General features: G+C 38.6%; 1 protein-coding gene across 1 annotated transcript; it reads right to left on the reverse strand.

Annotated features, from left to right (window-relative positions):
• Nucleotides 1-1,546: 1,546 nt before the first annotated feature.
• LOC310927144 (FYVE and coiled-coil domain-containing protein 1-like) lies at nt 1,547-17,579 on the reverse strand. The gene is made up of 18 exons (XM_083889423.1): nt 17,516-17,579; nt 16,810-16,893; nt 15,788-15,894; nt 15,312-15,437; nt 13,724-13,830; nt 13,183-13,326; nt 11,786-11,882; nt 8,873-11,287; nt 8,540-8,632; nt 8,024-8,142; nt 7,718-7,885; nt 7,311-7,451; nt 6,123-6,331; nt 5,708-5,843; nt 5,255-5,359; nt 4,570-4,780; nt 3,718-3,827; nt 1,547-3,605 (listed from the first exon to the last, which is right to left on the reverse strand). Exons 2-18 carry the CDS (start codon nt 16,868-16,870, stop codon nt 3,530-3,532), a joined length of 4,425 nt encoding a protein of 1,474 aa, XP_083745549.1. The 5' UTR covers nt 16,871-16,893; nt 17,516-17,579; the 3' UTR covers nt 1,547-3,529.
• Nucleotides 17,580-17,661: the final 82 nt, after the last annotated feature.

Here is a 17,661-nt window from a genome sequence, read left to right on the forward strand (position 1 = left end):
ACACACACAGGGAGAACACATCTTCTTGCTGCAAAGGCAAGAATGCTAACCACTACAAAAACTGTGTGGCCCCACTTCCTGCTCGGATTTCCTACTTTGAGCATTCAGAACGTTCACACTCACAATGACGATACAGCAAATAATGTACAGCTGTAACTGTGGATTGTACTCCTCCAGATACTATGTAAAACAATATAGAGCAAGGTGTTGTGGGTAACAGTAGGTCACAGAGACGGCAGATGCTCAGAACTGCCAAGGTTCAATGACCCTGTTCTGGACGTGTCGAGATTTGACCGGAGCCATGACAGTTTCTGCAACCGCAAACTTGCAGGTGTCCACTCATGTCCACTCAAGCTTCTCTCTTTTCTCTACCTCTCCCTCCCCTCTGTCTTCTCCTCTCCACTCATCTGTGTCTGGTTTCAGCAATTACCTTCCTGCGCTGTGAGTGGAGAGGGAGGAAGCGTCATAGTGGGGAGGGAAGTTTAAAAGGAGAAGGAAAGAGAGCAGAAGGTAAGAATAGGCATCCGGCCGGAGGACTATTACCCCATCAGTCTTTCCGCCACAGACGACTTAGCTATTTTTCATTATGAGACTTATTTTTCTCTTAAGCTACATTTTTGTCACAGTTGGGTGGAGGTTGCCGGCAGTCCAGTTTTCAGGTTTAGTTTAGTTGATCCATTTTTGTTTTGAGAACGTGCTGGGTCCTACAGCCCATTGCGTGGTTGGCCTGGTGTTACTCACCTTTTGTTTATTTTTGCCGGGATCTCCAACCCTGTCTTTTTCTTAGTCTGAAATTACATTTTGTTTAATAAAATCAATAATTAATTTGGCAACTGTTGTGGCGTCCTCTAATGTTCGGTCTCCTATTTCGAGTCATGCTTCTATCTCTAAGGGAGGCCGCAACAGCCTCGGTTTAGAATTATTTTTGCAACCAGCTCATTCTCCCCCTGGTGGTTAACCACTACCTTTTGAGAGTCAATCTTCAAACTGGAAGACAATGTCCATTTTCATAAACAGGCAGGGGGGGGGGGTTGCCTCAATTCAAACACCATTTTGAATAAAACGTTTTCAAAAACAAAAGCAGAACGAGGAAAACGATTGTTTCTCAGATCAGCGATCATGTCCAAATCAGTCTCACACAAACACTGTCATGTCCCACCTTTGATTCTTGAGTATGGTGGATCTTTAGGTTTAGTAGAGACAAGGAAAGGCTGCGTTTTGTTAAGTTTTTAAATGACAATAATTCAGGATCTCTTTATAAAAGTGGATTGTTTGTTTGTTCTTTATCTCAGTGTTGAAGTCGAAGTCGCCAAAAAAAGAGCTTGAGTTAAATCCCATTTACCCGAGTCAGAGCCATCAAGGTTGAGTCTGATATCAATACCAAGATGCAACAATGTATTTTAATATCGCACACCAATGTATTATCACTTTTGACACAGCTCTTAAAAATCCAGATTTATCAACATGCTCTGATGATGACAAAGTTATCACACACTATTATCACTTTATCCTCATTTATTTGCTCATTATCATGAATAGGCTCCATTATAAATCTTTAGTACATAAATTACATTTCAATAAAACATTGTCAACAATCAATTACAGGTTAAGTCTCTCTGGTCAATCCAGCTGTAAACCTTGACTACAATCACACACTCACACACTAGATACAATGGAAAATTAAAACCATTCATCAAATGGCACAAAGGCTCATGGGAAGCAGTCTGACGAAAGCCCTTTCAAAAGTGCATAATATTGCCGTCGTTGTTGCAATGTCATCGAAACAGAAACTCCCTTTTCAGAGCAATACAAAGAAAAGACAAATACATTTCCCCCAATATAAAGTATTCGGCAATGTATTCTTCTTAGTTTGATATGAAGAAAAAGTGAGATTCTTCCTCATGTCAGAATATATTCAAAACAAAAAGTTATAAAATGCTTTTAAAATGTTGGAAGACACTTTAGAGGTCAGTCAGTAGGATCAAAAGTTTAGCTGTAAGACACGCAACATAGAGATATTTTCATTTTCTGAACTGCAGATGATGAGTCCATGCTGGACAACTTGTAAACAGTAACAGTCATAAAACTCAAAGAACTCCTTCCATCCATAAAAGCTGTCTATAAATGCAAAATATTGTTTTCTTCATTTCTTGATATATAGGCATGTATGTTTACGTGTAACAGTATCCCTGCTAATGAAGAATCACCACAGAAATATGAAAAACATGAGTGATGATCCATACTACGCACGCAAAAGTAAAAACTAAATGCTTAAATCATTGTGCTTAAAGGTACAGTGTGTATTATTTAGCACATAATGTTAATGAATTGTCTTTAGTATGAGCAAATTCTTAGTGTTTACACTCTTCTACATCCGCAGTCATCAGAGAGTGAACCCTGCTGAGTGAAGGCAGTGACAGCTGAATGATGTGCTGGTGCTGCAGCTTTAGAATCCGAATCCCTGCTTCTTAATCAGGATTACAAAGCAAACAAAAAAAAATCTCCCTAGATTTTCAGTTGGGAAAAAAGAGCTATATTCATTGTAAGTGAATTAAGTGTGTTAATTGTGATACTAATACTGAGAGTCTCCTACTCTAAAGTCACATTTTCTAATGTGCATTTAGAAAAGAAAAACTAAATCAGTTAAACTCAGGCTGTAAATACACTTTTCTGTTTCTGAGACTAAACAAACATTAGTCGATAAAATATTTGTAGGAGCTCAGATTTAATCACAATCTGTCAACACAGACAAGCTAAACTTTAGTTTCAAACTAAAATACAAGTCAACTCTGTTTGTTATATCATTTACACCATGGTTTAAAGCGGTCCTTTTATTTTGTGGGGTTTTCTGAGCAGTACTGTCCCATGTCAGTACTGAAATGTAATATTTTTGCATCACTGTGATAGCAGTTTTGATTTAATATGTTTAATTCTCAGGAAAAGTCACTAAAAAGAGTCTTCTCTCTGGTTCTTTTGATTTTTAAATTATTAAGAAGTTTAGAATCTCTTTCGCAAGTAATGAATCAACTAATACGTATGTTGTATGATTAATAAACTATACTGATTCTGAATATAATAGAGGTTTTTTAACCATTTCACCTGTTCCCAATCAAATTCTAACAACAGTATTGTTCATGTGATGCAAATAAAAACTTCATCTATTGAACAATTTGACCTAAAGATGAAGAGACCAGCAGCCTAACTATTTCCAGGAAACAGCAAACATTTGCTACAAATTCACAAACCTGTTCAAATGTGAGTTCATGCAAATGCTCCAAACATCTAATCATACTAATAATTCTACAATTAAATTACAACATTAAGCTTACATAATGGAGTGCATGCTCACATTCAGTCTCACATCTTGTGTAAAAACTGTTTTACTCTTTCATCCTTCCATGATCAGGATTCATCCCGGAACTGTAACCCGAAACCAGGTACCTGGAATTCCTGCTTGTGAGCTTAAACACTCTGAATGGAAGGTGTCGGAAGTCAAATCCACAACTTTCATGAGCTCCTCATGTCACATTCAGGGGAGGTCTGTGCCATCGTAGACCACAGGCTTGGCCAGACTCAAATGATACAGCACTTTCTTTGAGATGAACCTGATTATCAGGACAGACAGAAATTATTGCAAATTCTGGTCTAGTTCAAAATTGTTGTTGTTCAGAGTTAATCAGGGTTTTTGACAATCAAGAAAAGAACAGAGTGACTGACCTGGAGAAGGAGTTGTCAAAGATGAGTGTGTACTCTCCAGGGTTTCTGACCTTCAGTTCCCCTTGGATCGTCTCTTTGTGGGAGTTACAGCGAGTCAGTGGGATTAAAACCTGCAGAGAGAAATGCAAAAATCAGGTTTGAAATGTGTGGTGACAGCAGAGAGAAATATCTGCACACATTAGGTACAAATGAGTCGACAGCATTTTGTCATATCTGTATCAATGTTTTGCAGGCTATTTCTTCAGTGGGGAATAAAGACAAATATTAAGCACATTTCCTATTTTATTTAGTATTAAATTCAGACCCAAGACATTCTGCTTTGCGCTGTGACATTCATTAACTCATTTAGCCTTTGTGACAAAATACAGCAGCCGACAGCTTACTGCAAGAGTACTTGTTCTTTTCAAGTTGGAAGGTAAATATTAAGAGAGACTTTACATTCTTCCACAAACAGAGCATATACAAATAGTGTTGTTGACTGTGATGTAAATTTAGTGCTGCATTCCAAAGTGTTGACAGATTTTGAAATGCCTCCCTGGAGCAGCAGCAACAGCAGTATCCTGTAAACACGGCACTGACATAAAGGATCGTCACACTCGAGGTTTACTTGTCCACATTTTTATCAACAATTTTGCTAATCAACAGTCTCTTGTAGCTGTTTTTCGTCTCCACCAGCTCCTACAAGATGAAGTGACACAGCAAAATGTTTCAGTTTAAGTTTGCTATATGTTGGTGACTTGGGCCAACTCCATCCCACTGTCACACTATTTACATTAGTTAGCTCATGTCTTTTTATTGGCTGCACAGCTTAATGAACGTAATGTGTGTTCTCCTAACATCCACATGTCTTACCTTAGCTTGCTCCAGCGGTGTCTCTGTGCTCTCCCTGTAGACCACACTGAAAGAGATGCTCTTAGGTTCAGAGGTGAAAGTCCAGGTGACAGTGGGCCCGGGGAAGCTCATGGTGATGGGGATGGTGCTGTAACAGCTGGACTTGATGAAAAGCTCTTGGGCGGTGTCCCCAAACTCAGAGATGTCATCGATTGTGAAGGGGACAGAAAGACTGTAGCGTGGGGCAAAAGTTCGCAATATAGGAGAGCTGTCACTGGCTATTCCTGTCACTATCTTAATTACGTCCAAGATTATATTTTAAAATAAAAAATAAAGTTGTTACATTACAACAATACTGTTTTGTCAAGACCTGTAAGTAAAATCATTGGCCCATTCCTTTCAAAAAGCACTGTATGGTAGTTGCTGACATGATGACTTAGACACAGCTTTTCGCAACCGACAAGAAAAACAGACCTTTTATGTAACAGAGGTTCCACATGAACCAAGTGACGGGGAAGCTGTTCATAGTTTCATGTTTCACTTCCTGTTTCAGGAGTAAGCTTTATGTTTACTTCAGGAAAACAATATGAAACTTCCTCTGAAAGAACATTAACATTTTGACCCCATCCATGGCACAAGTAAACAGGAAACTTCTGCATTCACGTACGTTTTTCAGTGTAATTTTCACTGCATGTAATAAACTCACGTAAGTTCTCCAGACTTTAGCAAGCAAATCTCTGCATCCTGGACTGCAGCACTGAGGTCCTCAGTGTCCTCGGATGTGATGTCACCTGCACTGGCACTGCTGCTTCTAGAAAAACAAATACATTTTTATCAGTTTGTCAAGAATTATGTTTATTTTAAATGTTTGTGTCACTTGGTTGATATTACTTATAATCCCTGGTGTTTATAATGCATTTTTATCATTTACTACATTATACTTTGCTGTGACATTACAGAATTCCCCACTGTGGCACTAATAAAGAATAAACTTGATATAAAATGTGACATTCAGGCTGTGATTGCACAGATTATACTGGATGCATGTGTTGAATCAGATTTGTACAGGTATACGCTGGAACATTGTGTTTCACAATCACGATCACTGACAGTGCTGCAGTCTCAATCCCCTGTGACCGACTCCATGAATGATACTTACAGTTGTGCCGCCCCCTGCTGTCCATGTCCGGGAGAGCAGGCAGTGGCAAAAGAGAGGGAGTCACTGACAACACTCACTTCTTCATCAGTGATGATGTCAAAAACACCATCATCCCGTTTCTCATCTTCGTTTTCTCCTGATAATTAAATGGTATGTTAGTGTTTATTATTGAATTTTCATTACAGTTGTACTGCACTGTTACTCTCATCATTAACATATCACTGTTAGACAGATTAGAAGGATTATGGGGTTGAAACTCTATTTTACTAAATTGATCGTCAACTATTTTGATCATCAAGAAATCGTTTTGAAGGTTTTTCATCTTCATTTATTCTTTTAATCATTTTGGATTGTGGACAACAAAATATATTTGAGAACTTGATTAATCAATAAAAAATACAAGCCATAGTCTTACCAGACACACTGGTCACAGCTCTCCCAGCCTGCAACAAACGGCTGAAAGGTGTCAATGGCGTGCTATGAGTCACTTCCTCCTGTGGGTGGCGCTCCACTACTGCACTGTGCTGGTTATAACAGTCCCTGCAGCATCGCTCTCTGCTGCCGCCCTGTTGGGTGCTCACTGTGTTGCTGCAGCAGTAGTAGCAGAAGGGACGCCCACACAGCCTAAGAAAACAGCAAACACAGCATGATGGAGTGAGTGAGATGACTCAGTATCTTGAAATGTATTCCGTGTACAGAGGATTATTTATGTAAGTGAGTAATGCTGTAAGGCATGTTTCAAATCTGTTCATTTTTCTATCTTTTACCACACAAAAAAAAAAAAAAAATCTTAAAAACAAACAAACAAAATAAAACACTTCTTTACATAGAAGAAACTTTTTCATTGAAGGGGTTGGTTTGATATTTTGCAGAAATATCAGAAATAGTGATACTAAACGCTGATGTGTGAGACACATGCAACATTCTTTAAAACAGGAAGTCTATACTGTAAGTAAATAATGGCTTTTTGATTCATTGATTTTCAACTACTTTATTGTCCATTATTCTCCATTGTGCTGCTGTTTTGATTGTGTATGTTGTTCTCATTTATTGTCTCAGTATTTGCATGTCTTGTTGCTTTCACAGGGAATCCAAATAGGAATATATATATATGTATATATATATATATATATGTGATTCTGCGGTGCACTGAGATGGAACATGTTTACACTATTTTTTGAATAAAAAGACTCACAGACTTGTTCCTCTGCATGATCAACTGTCAACCTGTAAAGCTTGAAAGGTTTAATATAGGAGACAGTACAAAGAACAGGTTAAGTCTAAACTGTCAATCCTCAAATTTTACTACAACCCATTACATGGCATCAAATTGTTTATAAGTTCAGTAAGCACTACAGCTCCTGACTATAAAGCATTGATGAACATGTAGTTGTGTGGGTGGGTCTCTCACTTCCCAATCGTATTACAGAAGTGAAAGCAGAGATAAAATGTCAATGCACATAAGTGACCCGGTTCTTGTTGACTACTTTTTCAGAGGAATTGTAACTGGAAAGGTGGTTTTGGTGGCAGCAAAACACTCAATTCTTTTTAAACTACAACAAAAAGTATACATGTGTATGTGCTTATTAGCAGTAAAACTAACCTGCAGTTGTACTTGCGGAGCCACCAGCTGAACTGACTGTGACAGCCCAGACAGTAGTTCACGTCCCTCTCCGTCTCCTCATCCCGCAATTTCTGCTCAAATTCCAAGGCATCTGACTTTTGCCAAAGTGCGTCTTTCTCCCTGCAAAGAATAATACAAAGCATTTTTTGTAAATGCACTACATTTACAAGTCACACATTATACTGTAGTTTGTACAAGCTTGGTTTCTGGTTGGACTGATTTGAAGACAATAGGCAGCAAATGCAGGCATCACTGCTCTACTTGTTCACTCACAAACACATTGTTTCATTGTGGGGTGGTAGATTTTATATGTTTTATCTGTACATGTTGTGTGTTCCTGCATAGACCAGTACCTGATTGTTGTGTTTTATTGAGTATGTTTATACCTGATGAGTTCCACAAGTCTCTCCTCCAAATTGATTTTGGTGCGGTAGAGGTCATCGAGTTCAGCAGCTGTCTTAAGATCAAAGCTCTGTTTGTCCTGTGTGACTCTCCTTAGATTTTCGCTCATCTCCTGACAGGTCTTCTGAGCTGCTTGTAGACCCTCCTCAGACCTGCATATCAGAACAAGAATACCAATTTCCTCACAAGACCATACTAAATAAAAACAAACACGCACAAGGCTGGAAACATTTCATTTCACAGAGCTTTCATTTTGTCCAGGATATGTGATTGTGAATACAGCATCTCACCTTGATAAATTTTCTTTCAGATGGATTATCTCGCCTTCTTTCTGCTGGATGAGATTTTCATACTCGACCATCTGGTGGTTTTTCTCCTCAATCTGTTGGCAGTATCTCTGATTCTCAGCCTGCCATCAGCACAGCAAAGCCAGACATTATTTCTGGTTCTTTGTGAATTACACTTTTGACCATAACGTTTTGATTACAGTAGAAAAACAGACAAAGTTGAATCTGCAAACTTCCATATTTTTATGAATCAATCCGAAATAATATACTTTCAGATGAATGTGTATGCAATTTGTGGATGTCCTGTGTTTTTTTGGATGTATAAAAAAAATCACACATTTTGATAATGTGAGTGACAAAGAATTATCATGAAAACAGATGTCGAAAAATGAATAATATTTTAACCAATTTAGCCACTCCATGAAATGAATTAGTTTTTCACTGGAGATTGTCTGAATTGGGGTCTCATCATACCATGTTCTTCCATCTGAATTCAAAATATGCAGGTCAATGTCTCACCTTGACCTCTTTGAGTTTGCTCTCCAGATCCATCGCTTTTTCCTGCTCAGTCACCAGGTGTAATTTCAATTTCTGTAACTCTTGGGTTACATCCTGGATGGAAATAATAATGGGAAGTGAATGGCATGGATGACAAGATTTGTACTGATGCATTCTGGTAAAGCGCTAATAGGAAACAAGATTTTATTTTAAGATAGATTCTTTGTAATTTGTACAGCATATGACACTTCAATTAGCCTACATCTGGAGAGTAACATTAACATGGTTACGCAAATGCATTTGAATGAAAATGAAGCATGAAACAGTATAGTTGACATTTCTTTGAAGCCTGACCTGGAGCAGGCTGTCATAGTTCATTGCTTGGCTGCTCAGCTGGGAGTGGAGTGACTGGATCTCATCTTGGTTTGTCTTTTGCAGAGTTTCAGCCTCCTGTTGGGCCTCACTTAGCTTCTGCAACTCCTGCTTGGTTGCCAACACATCCTCCTCATTATGAAGCTGATTAAGTAGTTGCTGGTTCTTTTGCTGTAACTCTGCAATGCAGCTATTCAGCCTTTCAGCTTCCAGAGTTGCATCGTCCTCCAGCTCTTGCACCCTTGTTGACAGGCCCTCCCAGCGCAGACGGGCCTCTTCATTCTCAGCAGTTAGCATACAAACATGGACACCAAGCTCAGCTGTTTCTGTGTTGGCTCTATGGAGTGCCTCCCTGGATTCACTGCTTTCCAGACACAAGGATTCATATCGCAGCTTCAGTTTATTTAGCTCTTCCCTGGAGGCAGTCACCTCCGCAGCCAGGCCTACTCGAGCCTGAGCCTCAACGTCTCGCTCATGGATAAGAGCCTCCTCCCGCTCCCTTGAATGAAGAATCTCATCAACCTGCCGGCGGTTGAGATCCTCCACCTGGGCCTTGAGTTGTTCGGCTAAAACACGGAGGTCCTCTCTGGAAGCCTCTGTCACCTCCTGCAGAGCCTGAAGTTTCATTCTCTCCGCAGTTCCTGAGAGAAGCTGAGCCCTCAGCTCCACCACCTCTTCACGAAGCCGATTCACCTCACTTAAGTTGAACTCCAGTTGAGCCTCAGCTATCACCAGCCTGACTGGGCCCTCTTTGTTTTCTGCTGAGGAACTCTGATGCTCAACATGAAGCTTCTGCATTTTCTCATTACTCTCTACAGCTCCTTTTTCATCATGCAGCTCTTCTGGCTTTCTCTCCAGTTCCTCTACTCGAGACTGCAGAAGATCACATTTAACGATCTGGTCTCTGAGTTTTGTCTCAGTTTCCTGGAGTTTTTCAAGTAACTCTGCTTGACTTCTTTGGTACACTGCAAGGTTCTTTTCAAACACTGAGGCTTTGGTGGTAAGAGAGTCCAAGTCCTGCCGAGTTCTTGCCAAGTCGTTCTTTAACAATGACTGAACCTCGAGAAGGTCTCTATTCTCATTTTCTAGCTTGTTTAATTGAGCATCTGATTCCTGCTTCTGGACAAGTGCCTTCTGAACAGTCTCCTCCAAATGCAGGTTTTCATCTAAAAGCTGCTTTTCTCGGGCTTCCACGTTCATATTTGTTGCCTCGGCTCTATTTTTAAAATGTTCTTCTGAAGCTTTCAAAACAGCTAGCTGATCCAACAAGGCTGTCCTGCTCTTTGTTAGGTCTGTGATGCTATCTTCTCTCGTCTTTATTGTTTGATGAAGCTTAGTGTTTATTTCTGTGAGGTTGCTGCATTGTGTTTTGTACTCCTCAATGTTTTTGGTTTGATCAAAAGTGAATTCATTATCAGTAAGTTTGGAGCTCAGACTTTCGTTGTCAACATTTAATTTCTCCACCTGCTTCTCCAAGTGCTTGATTCTCTCTGAACTAACAACAAGCTCTTTATCTCTGTTATTTATAGTTTTTCTTAAATCCAGAATGAGGCTCTCAAGTTCCCCATTCTGGCTCATGCTGATGCTACATCTCTGCTCTTCCTCCCTCCCTCCTACCTGCAGCCTTTTCCTTAGTTCCTCTGCCTGTCGTTCTCTGCACTCCAGTGACACGTGTAGATCCTGAAGCTGGGCTCTCAGGTTCCCTGTCTCCTTCTCTTTCAAACTCAATGTCCCTTGAATTTGACTGACCACCCCTTGTAGCTCTTCCAACCGTCGGACTGCTTCTTCCCGTTCCTCATGGGCTCCAGATTTTACTTCAGCTAGCTTCTCTTTACTGTTTCTCAAGTCTTCTTCCCTGAGTTTGAGTTCCTGTGATAAGCGCTCAGAGTGCCTGGCCCTGTCTTCAGCCTCCCTCTTCGCGTCTAGCCTCTCCTCCTCTGCTGTCTTCAGTTTATCCAGTAGCTCGTGCATTTTCCAAGCTGAGTCACAGTAACTGGCTGTTTGTTGGCCCTTTTCTTTTAGTGATTGATCCAACTTAGAGATAAGATCCATATTTTTGTCCTCAGCGGCTGTGAGTCTGTCGTGAAGTTCACTGTTTATTGCTTCCCTACATGTGTGAAGATGATTAGTTATTTCTTGGCAAGTTTGGGCTTCAGTGGCTACTAAGTGGCCAGATGACCTTTGAGCTGCCAGCTCTCCTTGAAGGTCTTTAACCACACCTTTTAGCTCAATAGCTTCTTTGCTTAACTCCTGAATCTGTACCAGAAGCTCCTGCTGTCTCAACTCAGACTGGTCGAGCTCAATGCGGAGATTCTCTGCAATACTGCAGGGAGAGGGCTCCTCCAGTTCACTAAGGAGACTGTGATTCAAGTCCGGGATTGCAAGAAACTCTTGTGCCTAGACAGAACAAAATAACAGTGGTTAGAGTATGTATATCCAAATGTAACACCACCCCCAAGTAACTACATATACTTTTTAGTAGTGAATAAAGGCAAACCCAAGCCTTTGTCAAAAATCATCATGAATCATCATGAATGCACAAATGAATTAAGTTTCAGATCTCAGATTAAAGATCTGTAATGGTAATTCCAGATCATCAAACTTTATTAAAATGTTAAAAATGAGTTTTTGTATTCCAGATTTAGGAATTTTCTTAGATCTGCAATTGCATGGTGAGCGGTCCAGGGTGCACACTGTCATTTAAATTGTACCATGTCTGATGAAACTGGCTCCTGGTCCGTATATTTTAATGGGTCTTTATACTGTGAGTGCCCCTCCAAATGCTTTCACTTGGATGGTTTAAGGATTTTGAGATCTGCTTAGGATCACTGGCCTGCTCTGCTTTGTAGGCACCATTCATATTCCTTTTTCAGATCATCAGTCATGAATATGTACCTGTGATTGTGAATAACTGCTGACCAAACTGTTGATGCTGGAGCAACGACTTGGAGGCTTCCACAGGAAAGCAGACAAGGCTGAGCCTAAAGTCCGCCTTAAGCAAAAAGAGACACCAAATATTAAGATATTTTAACATAAGATGAACCAATAATGACATAAAAAAGTAACGGTCTAATAAAAAGTAACAGAAAAATTCACATTGACAGAACCAACCATTCAGGTGGTTCAACAATAACCATTTAGTAATAGTTCCCCTTGTTTCTTAATATGATCCCAGGTAGTTCCATGGAAGGGACTACATGATTATGTTGTAGCTGTAGACAGTTTTTGCCTCTTCATAATTTTGTGCCAGTTTCCAGGAAAGAAGCAGGACATTATGTAACAATTATGTGTCATTTCATATCCACAAGCAACAGTTTTGTTATCAGACAAACTCAAACACACTAATACTAATCTACTAATTAGAAACTTTGATAGGTACACTTTATAAAACGACAACAATCTACTAGCAATCCAATACCATAAGTGCGACAGTCAGTGGTGTTTATTAAATAATGGTTTAGAACTGACAGTTAGAGATACTATTCTGGGCTGAGCTTCCTGTTTGACTGTTACTATCATCATGTAAATGCTATGTGGAAAGTTTACGCACTGTGCAATATCTCTGTTTTTTCTATGAATAGCACACATTTACAAATTCTTTCCACTTAACTTTCTCACACAGTTTCAACTAAATGTCACAACTGCTTGAGTGGATTTGAAGAAAAAGACAGATAATCAGAATTGAATGCCAGTGCCAATTTATGTTTCCTCAATCTCTGAAGCCATATCATAGTTAATGTATATTACTATAATATATTTAAAACATGTATCTATAATAGAACACAAATTATGTATGAAAATCCCATTGTGAAATAAAAAATAAATTACATTTCTTTGCAGCTAATCTTTCATTGCACAACAGGATATAAATAATAATCACTTTGCTTCGATTCCATAAAACAACAGCGCAATTTCTTAACTGTAACCATTCCCTGCAGAGTAAGTGCAAATTAATGAGAAGGAAGTGAAAAGTTTTGGCAAAGGTGTTGACGTGATGAATGGTGATCAATGTTCACACGCTGTTGGCACCCACATCCTCTTATACACACATTTGCACACACGTTCAAGCCAAAAAAAGAGCTGTGACTGTGCTGAGTGATCAGCTAATTAAGTGTTTCTTCACATTTTGAAATACCTAATACTGCACCATTATTCTCTAATAATCGAACTTACGCGGTGTGTTGTTTCATCATACTTAAGGTCGTTATACGATCATTTTGGTAATTATTTCCACCCTCAGAAAGATCTTTAACCTCTCAACTGTTTAGCGTCAACAGATAGCTTTTTGTTACCGTGCAAATGCCGGCCAATCCGCATCGAGGTCGTAGCCTCTGGCTGCCACGTCAAATTGGATCTGATTGAGCTCATAAAGATGGTTGATGATGTCAGCTGTAAGGTGACACTTGAGGAATGGACTGCGGGCGTAATACCAGTCACTGAATAGGAAGAATATAAACAGAACAAACATGAAGAGCATACTATAGCATGTATAGAGTACACATACACACAGGAAACCAAAGCACTGTCCAAAAACTCACATTTTGGTACAATTAATTAAAGCTGAGTACAATTGTTTCTGTAGGTTATGTGTGACTGGTTAACCTGCAAGGAGATGCTGCCTTAAACTAAATTGACATTTGATAATTTGAAAAGAGGAAGTGTACAAGTGTGTAGCAGTTTTGTTTCTTGCAAAAGAAGAAACAAGATATTAACCTGGAACAGAGAGCCACACTTCCTACAAAATGACGTGAACAGGACTGCCATCACAAATCCAACAACAAATCCCACAGAAAATAAATAGCATTGTGTGTGCATACATCTGGCTCCTCTGACCTTGTGACCACCTGGTTTATAAGACACTGCTGCAGCGTGTCTGCAAGACGTTGGTGGACTAGTGAGTAGCGGATGAAGGCCCGTCCTTTACCCAGTGACGTTTTCAACTGAGAATGCACAAAAATATTCACATTAGTGTATGTTCTTCTTTTATAGTCCACTTTCGTCTCCAGTGTCACAGAGCCGAGTGTCAAAGCACTGAAGGACATTTGATGACTCATTCTAAACTGAAGATATAAATATCAGCTAGTTTCATTATTGCTTAATCAGTTATCGCTTTGAGTATTAAATTCTCAGTGACAACTGTTTGAAAATAACTAAATAAAATACTTACTTTTGTACTGAAGAAATTTACTTGTTAAATTTTGTTTTAAATTAACCCAAAAGAAATGAAGGTGAAATAGGTCCATCATGGCATGGAGACTTTCCTGACCAGACGTTCAAATACACTAACAGATGGAGAGGGGTTTAGTTAAGACAACAGACTCACAGATCTACCATAAGGACACCAGCTGGAGACTCTTATGTATGTAGCTAACATAGAAGATGATGATGATGACCAAAAGAATAGTAAAAGTAATATATGTAAGAATGTTCCCAACATTATTGTCAGCTGTTATCAACTGAACTGTTACTTTTGAAGAAAATTATACTGGCACATGTAAATCCCTAAATACTGTAAAGTATAAGTCCCAAATGATATGATTAAAAAAAAATGTGGGCTTATATTTTGATGACAATACAATTCAAATATCTGACAACATATCAGTTTTCCAGGAACAGTGGCCACTGAACTGCAGCAACTTTTTTTTGCACATTTTGACTTATCTATTAATCTAACTCTCCCTTGTTAAATGTGAGGAAAAAAAATGTATGCTGGTGAATGAAATGAAGGAGTGCAGTCGACATTGATGTGATGCTGAAGTAGATGTACTTCATAAGGAACTTTTACTATGATTACTCAGCTGGTTGACTTGATTAACTACTACTACAATAAACAAAAAAATAATTCCCAAAATAAAATATCTAGTGTTTATTGAGAATAAACACTAGATAAATAAAATTAAATGTGTTATTAAGTGATTTTTTTTTAACATAATTAATCGATTATGAATTATTACAACATCGATTCCATGTACTTTTTTTTAAGTATTTAAAGTATAATTATAAAGTATAATCTTCCAACCACTTTAATAAAAGGTTTTACTGCTTTTCATTGTTAAATAATAATATATAAATACAAACAACAATAAAACTGAAAATATATACATTTATATATATTTATATATATATATATAAAACAGATATTTGATCTGTATGAGACCCAGAGACTGATACACAAGCACAAAGTACACAAACTAAGACTACTCTAACAACAGTTAGTGGAGAATGATGCTCACCACTGTGGGTTCCCTGGACAGAACAGGAAGAAGAAAAAGCACAAACTCTGTGTACCTGACTGACCAGGATTACTAACATGGCTCCACAGTCACAACGTGTTTGTGTGTGTGTGTGTGTGCACTTGTGTTGCATGCCATGACAGGGCTGAAGATAAGAAGAGTGTGACTGTGTTGCACTGGGAGATTACCTCAGGGATAGATTTAACAAACCGGATGCCATCGTTAGCTCCCTTGATCTTAATCAGGCAGTCACAGAAGTAATCCCAGTAGTCTTTCCTCTGGCCAAGAAAGGTTTTCTTTTCTTTCTGGTCAAACTAAGAAACATACAACATCTCATTATAGCCATTGCCTCAGCAGTGTTGATTGTACAATAGGGCTGTTAGTTTTTATCTGAAATTCTGACTAGCTGAAAACAAGCAGTCAGAAAGAAAGTTAACAATTTGTTCATATTTAAAAACTTAAAAACTATTACAATTCAGATAAAATCTGAAACATTTAGTATATTATGTTAGCAGTTAGCTGTCAGCAAAAACAACATGGGGTAAGTGCAAATGAATAAATATTGTCCTCCATCATCAGCTCTAAACTCTTGTGACACCTCTTAAATTATATTTTGGAACTTAAGAGAAGTTAGTTGTTGCCCGAGTAGATTTACATAACCCACCTGGAGCAGATATTCTATCTTATAGAAGAACTTGTGCAGGTTAGCGCTGTCATCTGTTATGGGTTCACCACACTCCCTGTATTCTTTACTCAACTCCAACACAGCATCTAAATTAAAAAAGTGATGGTGTTATTAACACTTAAACACACATATAACACATGTCCGTGTGTTCGCACACGGAGTAAAAATAAATAGTTTAAGGTAAAATACACACATTTCACCATGCAACTTCTCTATTAGTCGTAGATCGTCACCATCCACAAAACACCTCCTGACAAGATGCTGCAATTAATTATTTATGTGGAGTAGAATTCGACCATTATTTTCATGGGCTGAGGTCGATTTAAAGAGACAATGGCAGCAGACAGCCAATAAGTTTGACTAGATTTATTTGTGTTGTTTATGTGTTGTTTTTTATATTGTTCTTTAAGTTCTTTGGTCCACAAAATGTTGAAAAATGTTGATCAATGATGATGTTGTCAAATGTGTTATTTTCAAATTGGAACTTGTTTCAATTGTTAAAAAACACTCAAACCAATTACTTGTTGCAGCTCTCATAATACAAAAACTACGACGAAAATACTTTATTTTACTATTTGACTAATGCTTATGGTCTCTTCAACCTGCATTCTGTGTTTGCGCTGCAGTGGTCTTCAATAATTTTGCATTACTAAAAGATATTAACTAAATTTAAAGACATGCCATCCAAAACGTTTCTCATATACATTTGGATAAAAAGTAAAGTTTTAGAGGTGCAATTAAAACTGAAATTAAAACAGAAATAAGCATAAATAAGTCATGGCTGAATAAATAAATAATACTCTGCTGATGATGATCAACAGACATATCAGGTGTGGCGGTAACATGGGTTGAGAAAGGGTGTTTTTTGGAATACAGGTTATTTTTTGCAGAATATTAACATATTACAGAGTTTATTATGTGTAGGGCTGTGTGTGATGTGTCCTGTGTACTTAATAAAATGAGGTAATGTGTGTAATTGTATGTGTGGACATCTTTATTACCATGCAGATCTCTGATAATCCTCTGCAGTTGATTATCTCCAACTGATGAGCAGGAGGCCATTGTGGAGAAAACGCGAGGGAACTCTGCAACAGGATTTAAAACAGACATTTAAAATTAATTTAACATGTGACTGGAATGTTGTCATAATATAACGACACTGTTCCTCCAACAGATTTAAACCACAGCATGTGAAAAGTGAACATTATGCCAAAGATGCAACCTGCACAAAAATAGCTCTGTCCTAAATGGGTTTCCTGTTCGCTTTCTTTCATAAAAACATCATCTCTGAATCCTGGCCACATAAAGCTGACAACACAACACTCAGCATGCGTGGATGTGTCAACATGTCACACTGAAGAAAACACATTACGTAGCCAAGTTAGCTCTTTCTGCCCGCAGAGGGGTCCAGACTCACTGTAACGACGACAGGTGAAAGCAGCAACAGTGACATCATCTCACCGACATGAGATGTATCTCCGGTAGTCGTGTTAAAGTAGACTAGTTGACTTAAATCACTTGAAAAGTGCTTTTTAAAGCAACAAACTGCAACGTAAACATTGAATTTAAGGCATGCACCTGCTGTGGGCTCTTCATTCCCTTGCCTCGTGATTAACTAACGTCAATATCATCTCATAACCCGCCGCGGTTTGCTTACAAATCAATGAAAATACCTAAATTGAATTTAAAAGGAAACGAAACACGTACTTTGATGTAAAAAAAACAATGTCCAGAGTGTCCGGTTTGTAGGTGAAGGAGCAGAAACTTGCTGTTGTTGTGGGGCGGGCACTGTGGCTGATTGACAGCTCCGACGTCGAAGCAGGCGCCATCTGCTGCTGGGATCATCCAAGTTT

The sequence above is a fragment of the Microchirus variegatus genome (assembly GCF_963457635.1).
Source record: "Microchirus variegatus genome assembly, chromosome: 5".
Classification (NCBI taxonomy): Eukaryota; Metazoa; Chordata; class Actinopteri; order Pleuronectiformes; family Soleidae; genus Microchirus; species Microchirus variegatus.

What these genes read in the sequence shown, in the direction of transcription:
- LOC310927144 (XM_083889423.1), bottom strand. Translation starts at nt 16,870, where the DNA reads ATGGCCTCCTGCTCATCAGTTGGAGATAATCAACTGCAGAGGATTATC. An exon ending in GATTATCAGAGATCTGCATG is followed by an intron (nt 15,895 to 16,809) that starts GTAATAAAGATG and finishes TTTTTAATTTAG; the next exon opens with ATGCTGTGTTGGAGTTGAGT. An exon ending in ATAAACCAGGTGGTCACAAG is followed by an intron (nt 13,327 to 13,723) that starts GTCAGAGGAGCC and finishes CTTCCTATTCAG; the next exon opens with TGACTGGTATTACGCCCGCA.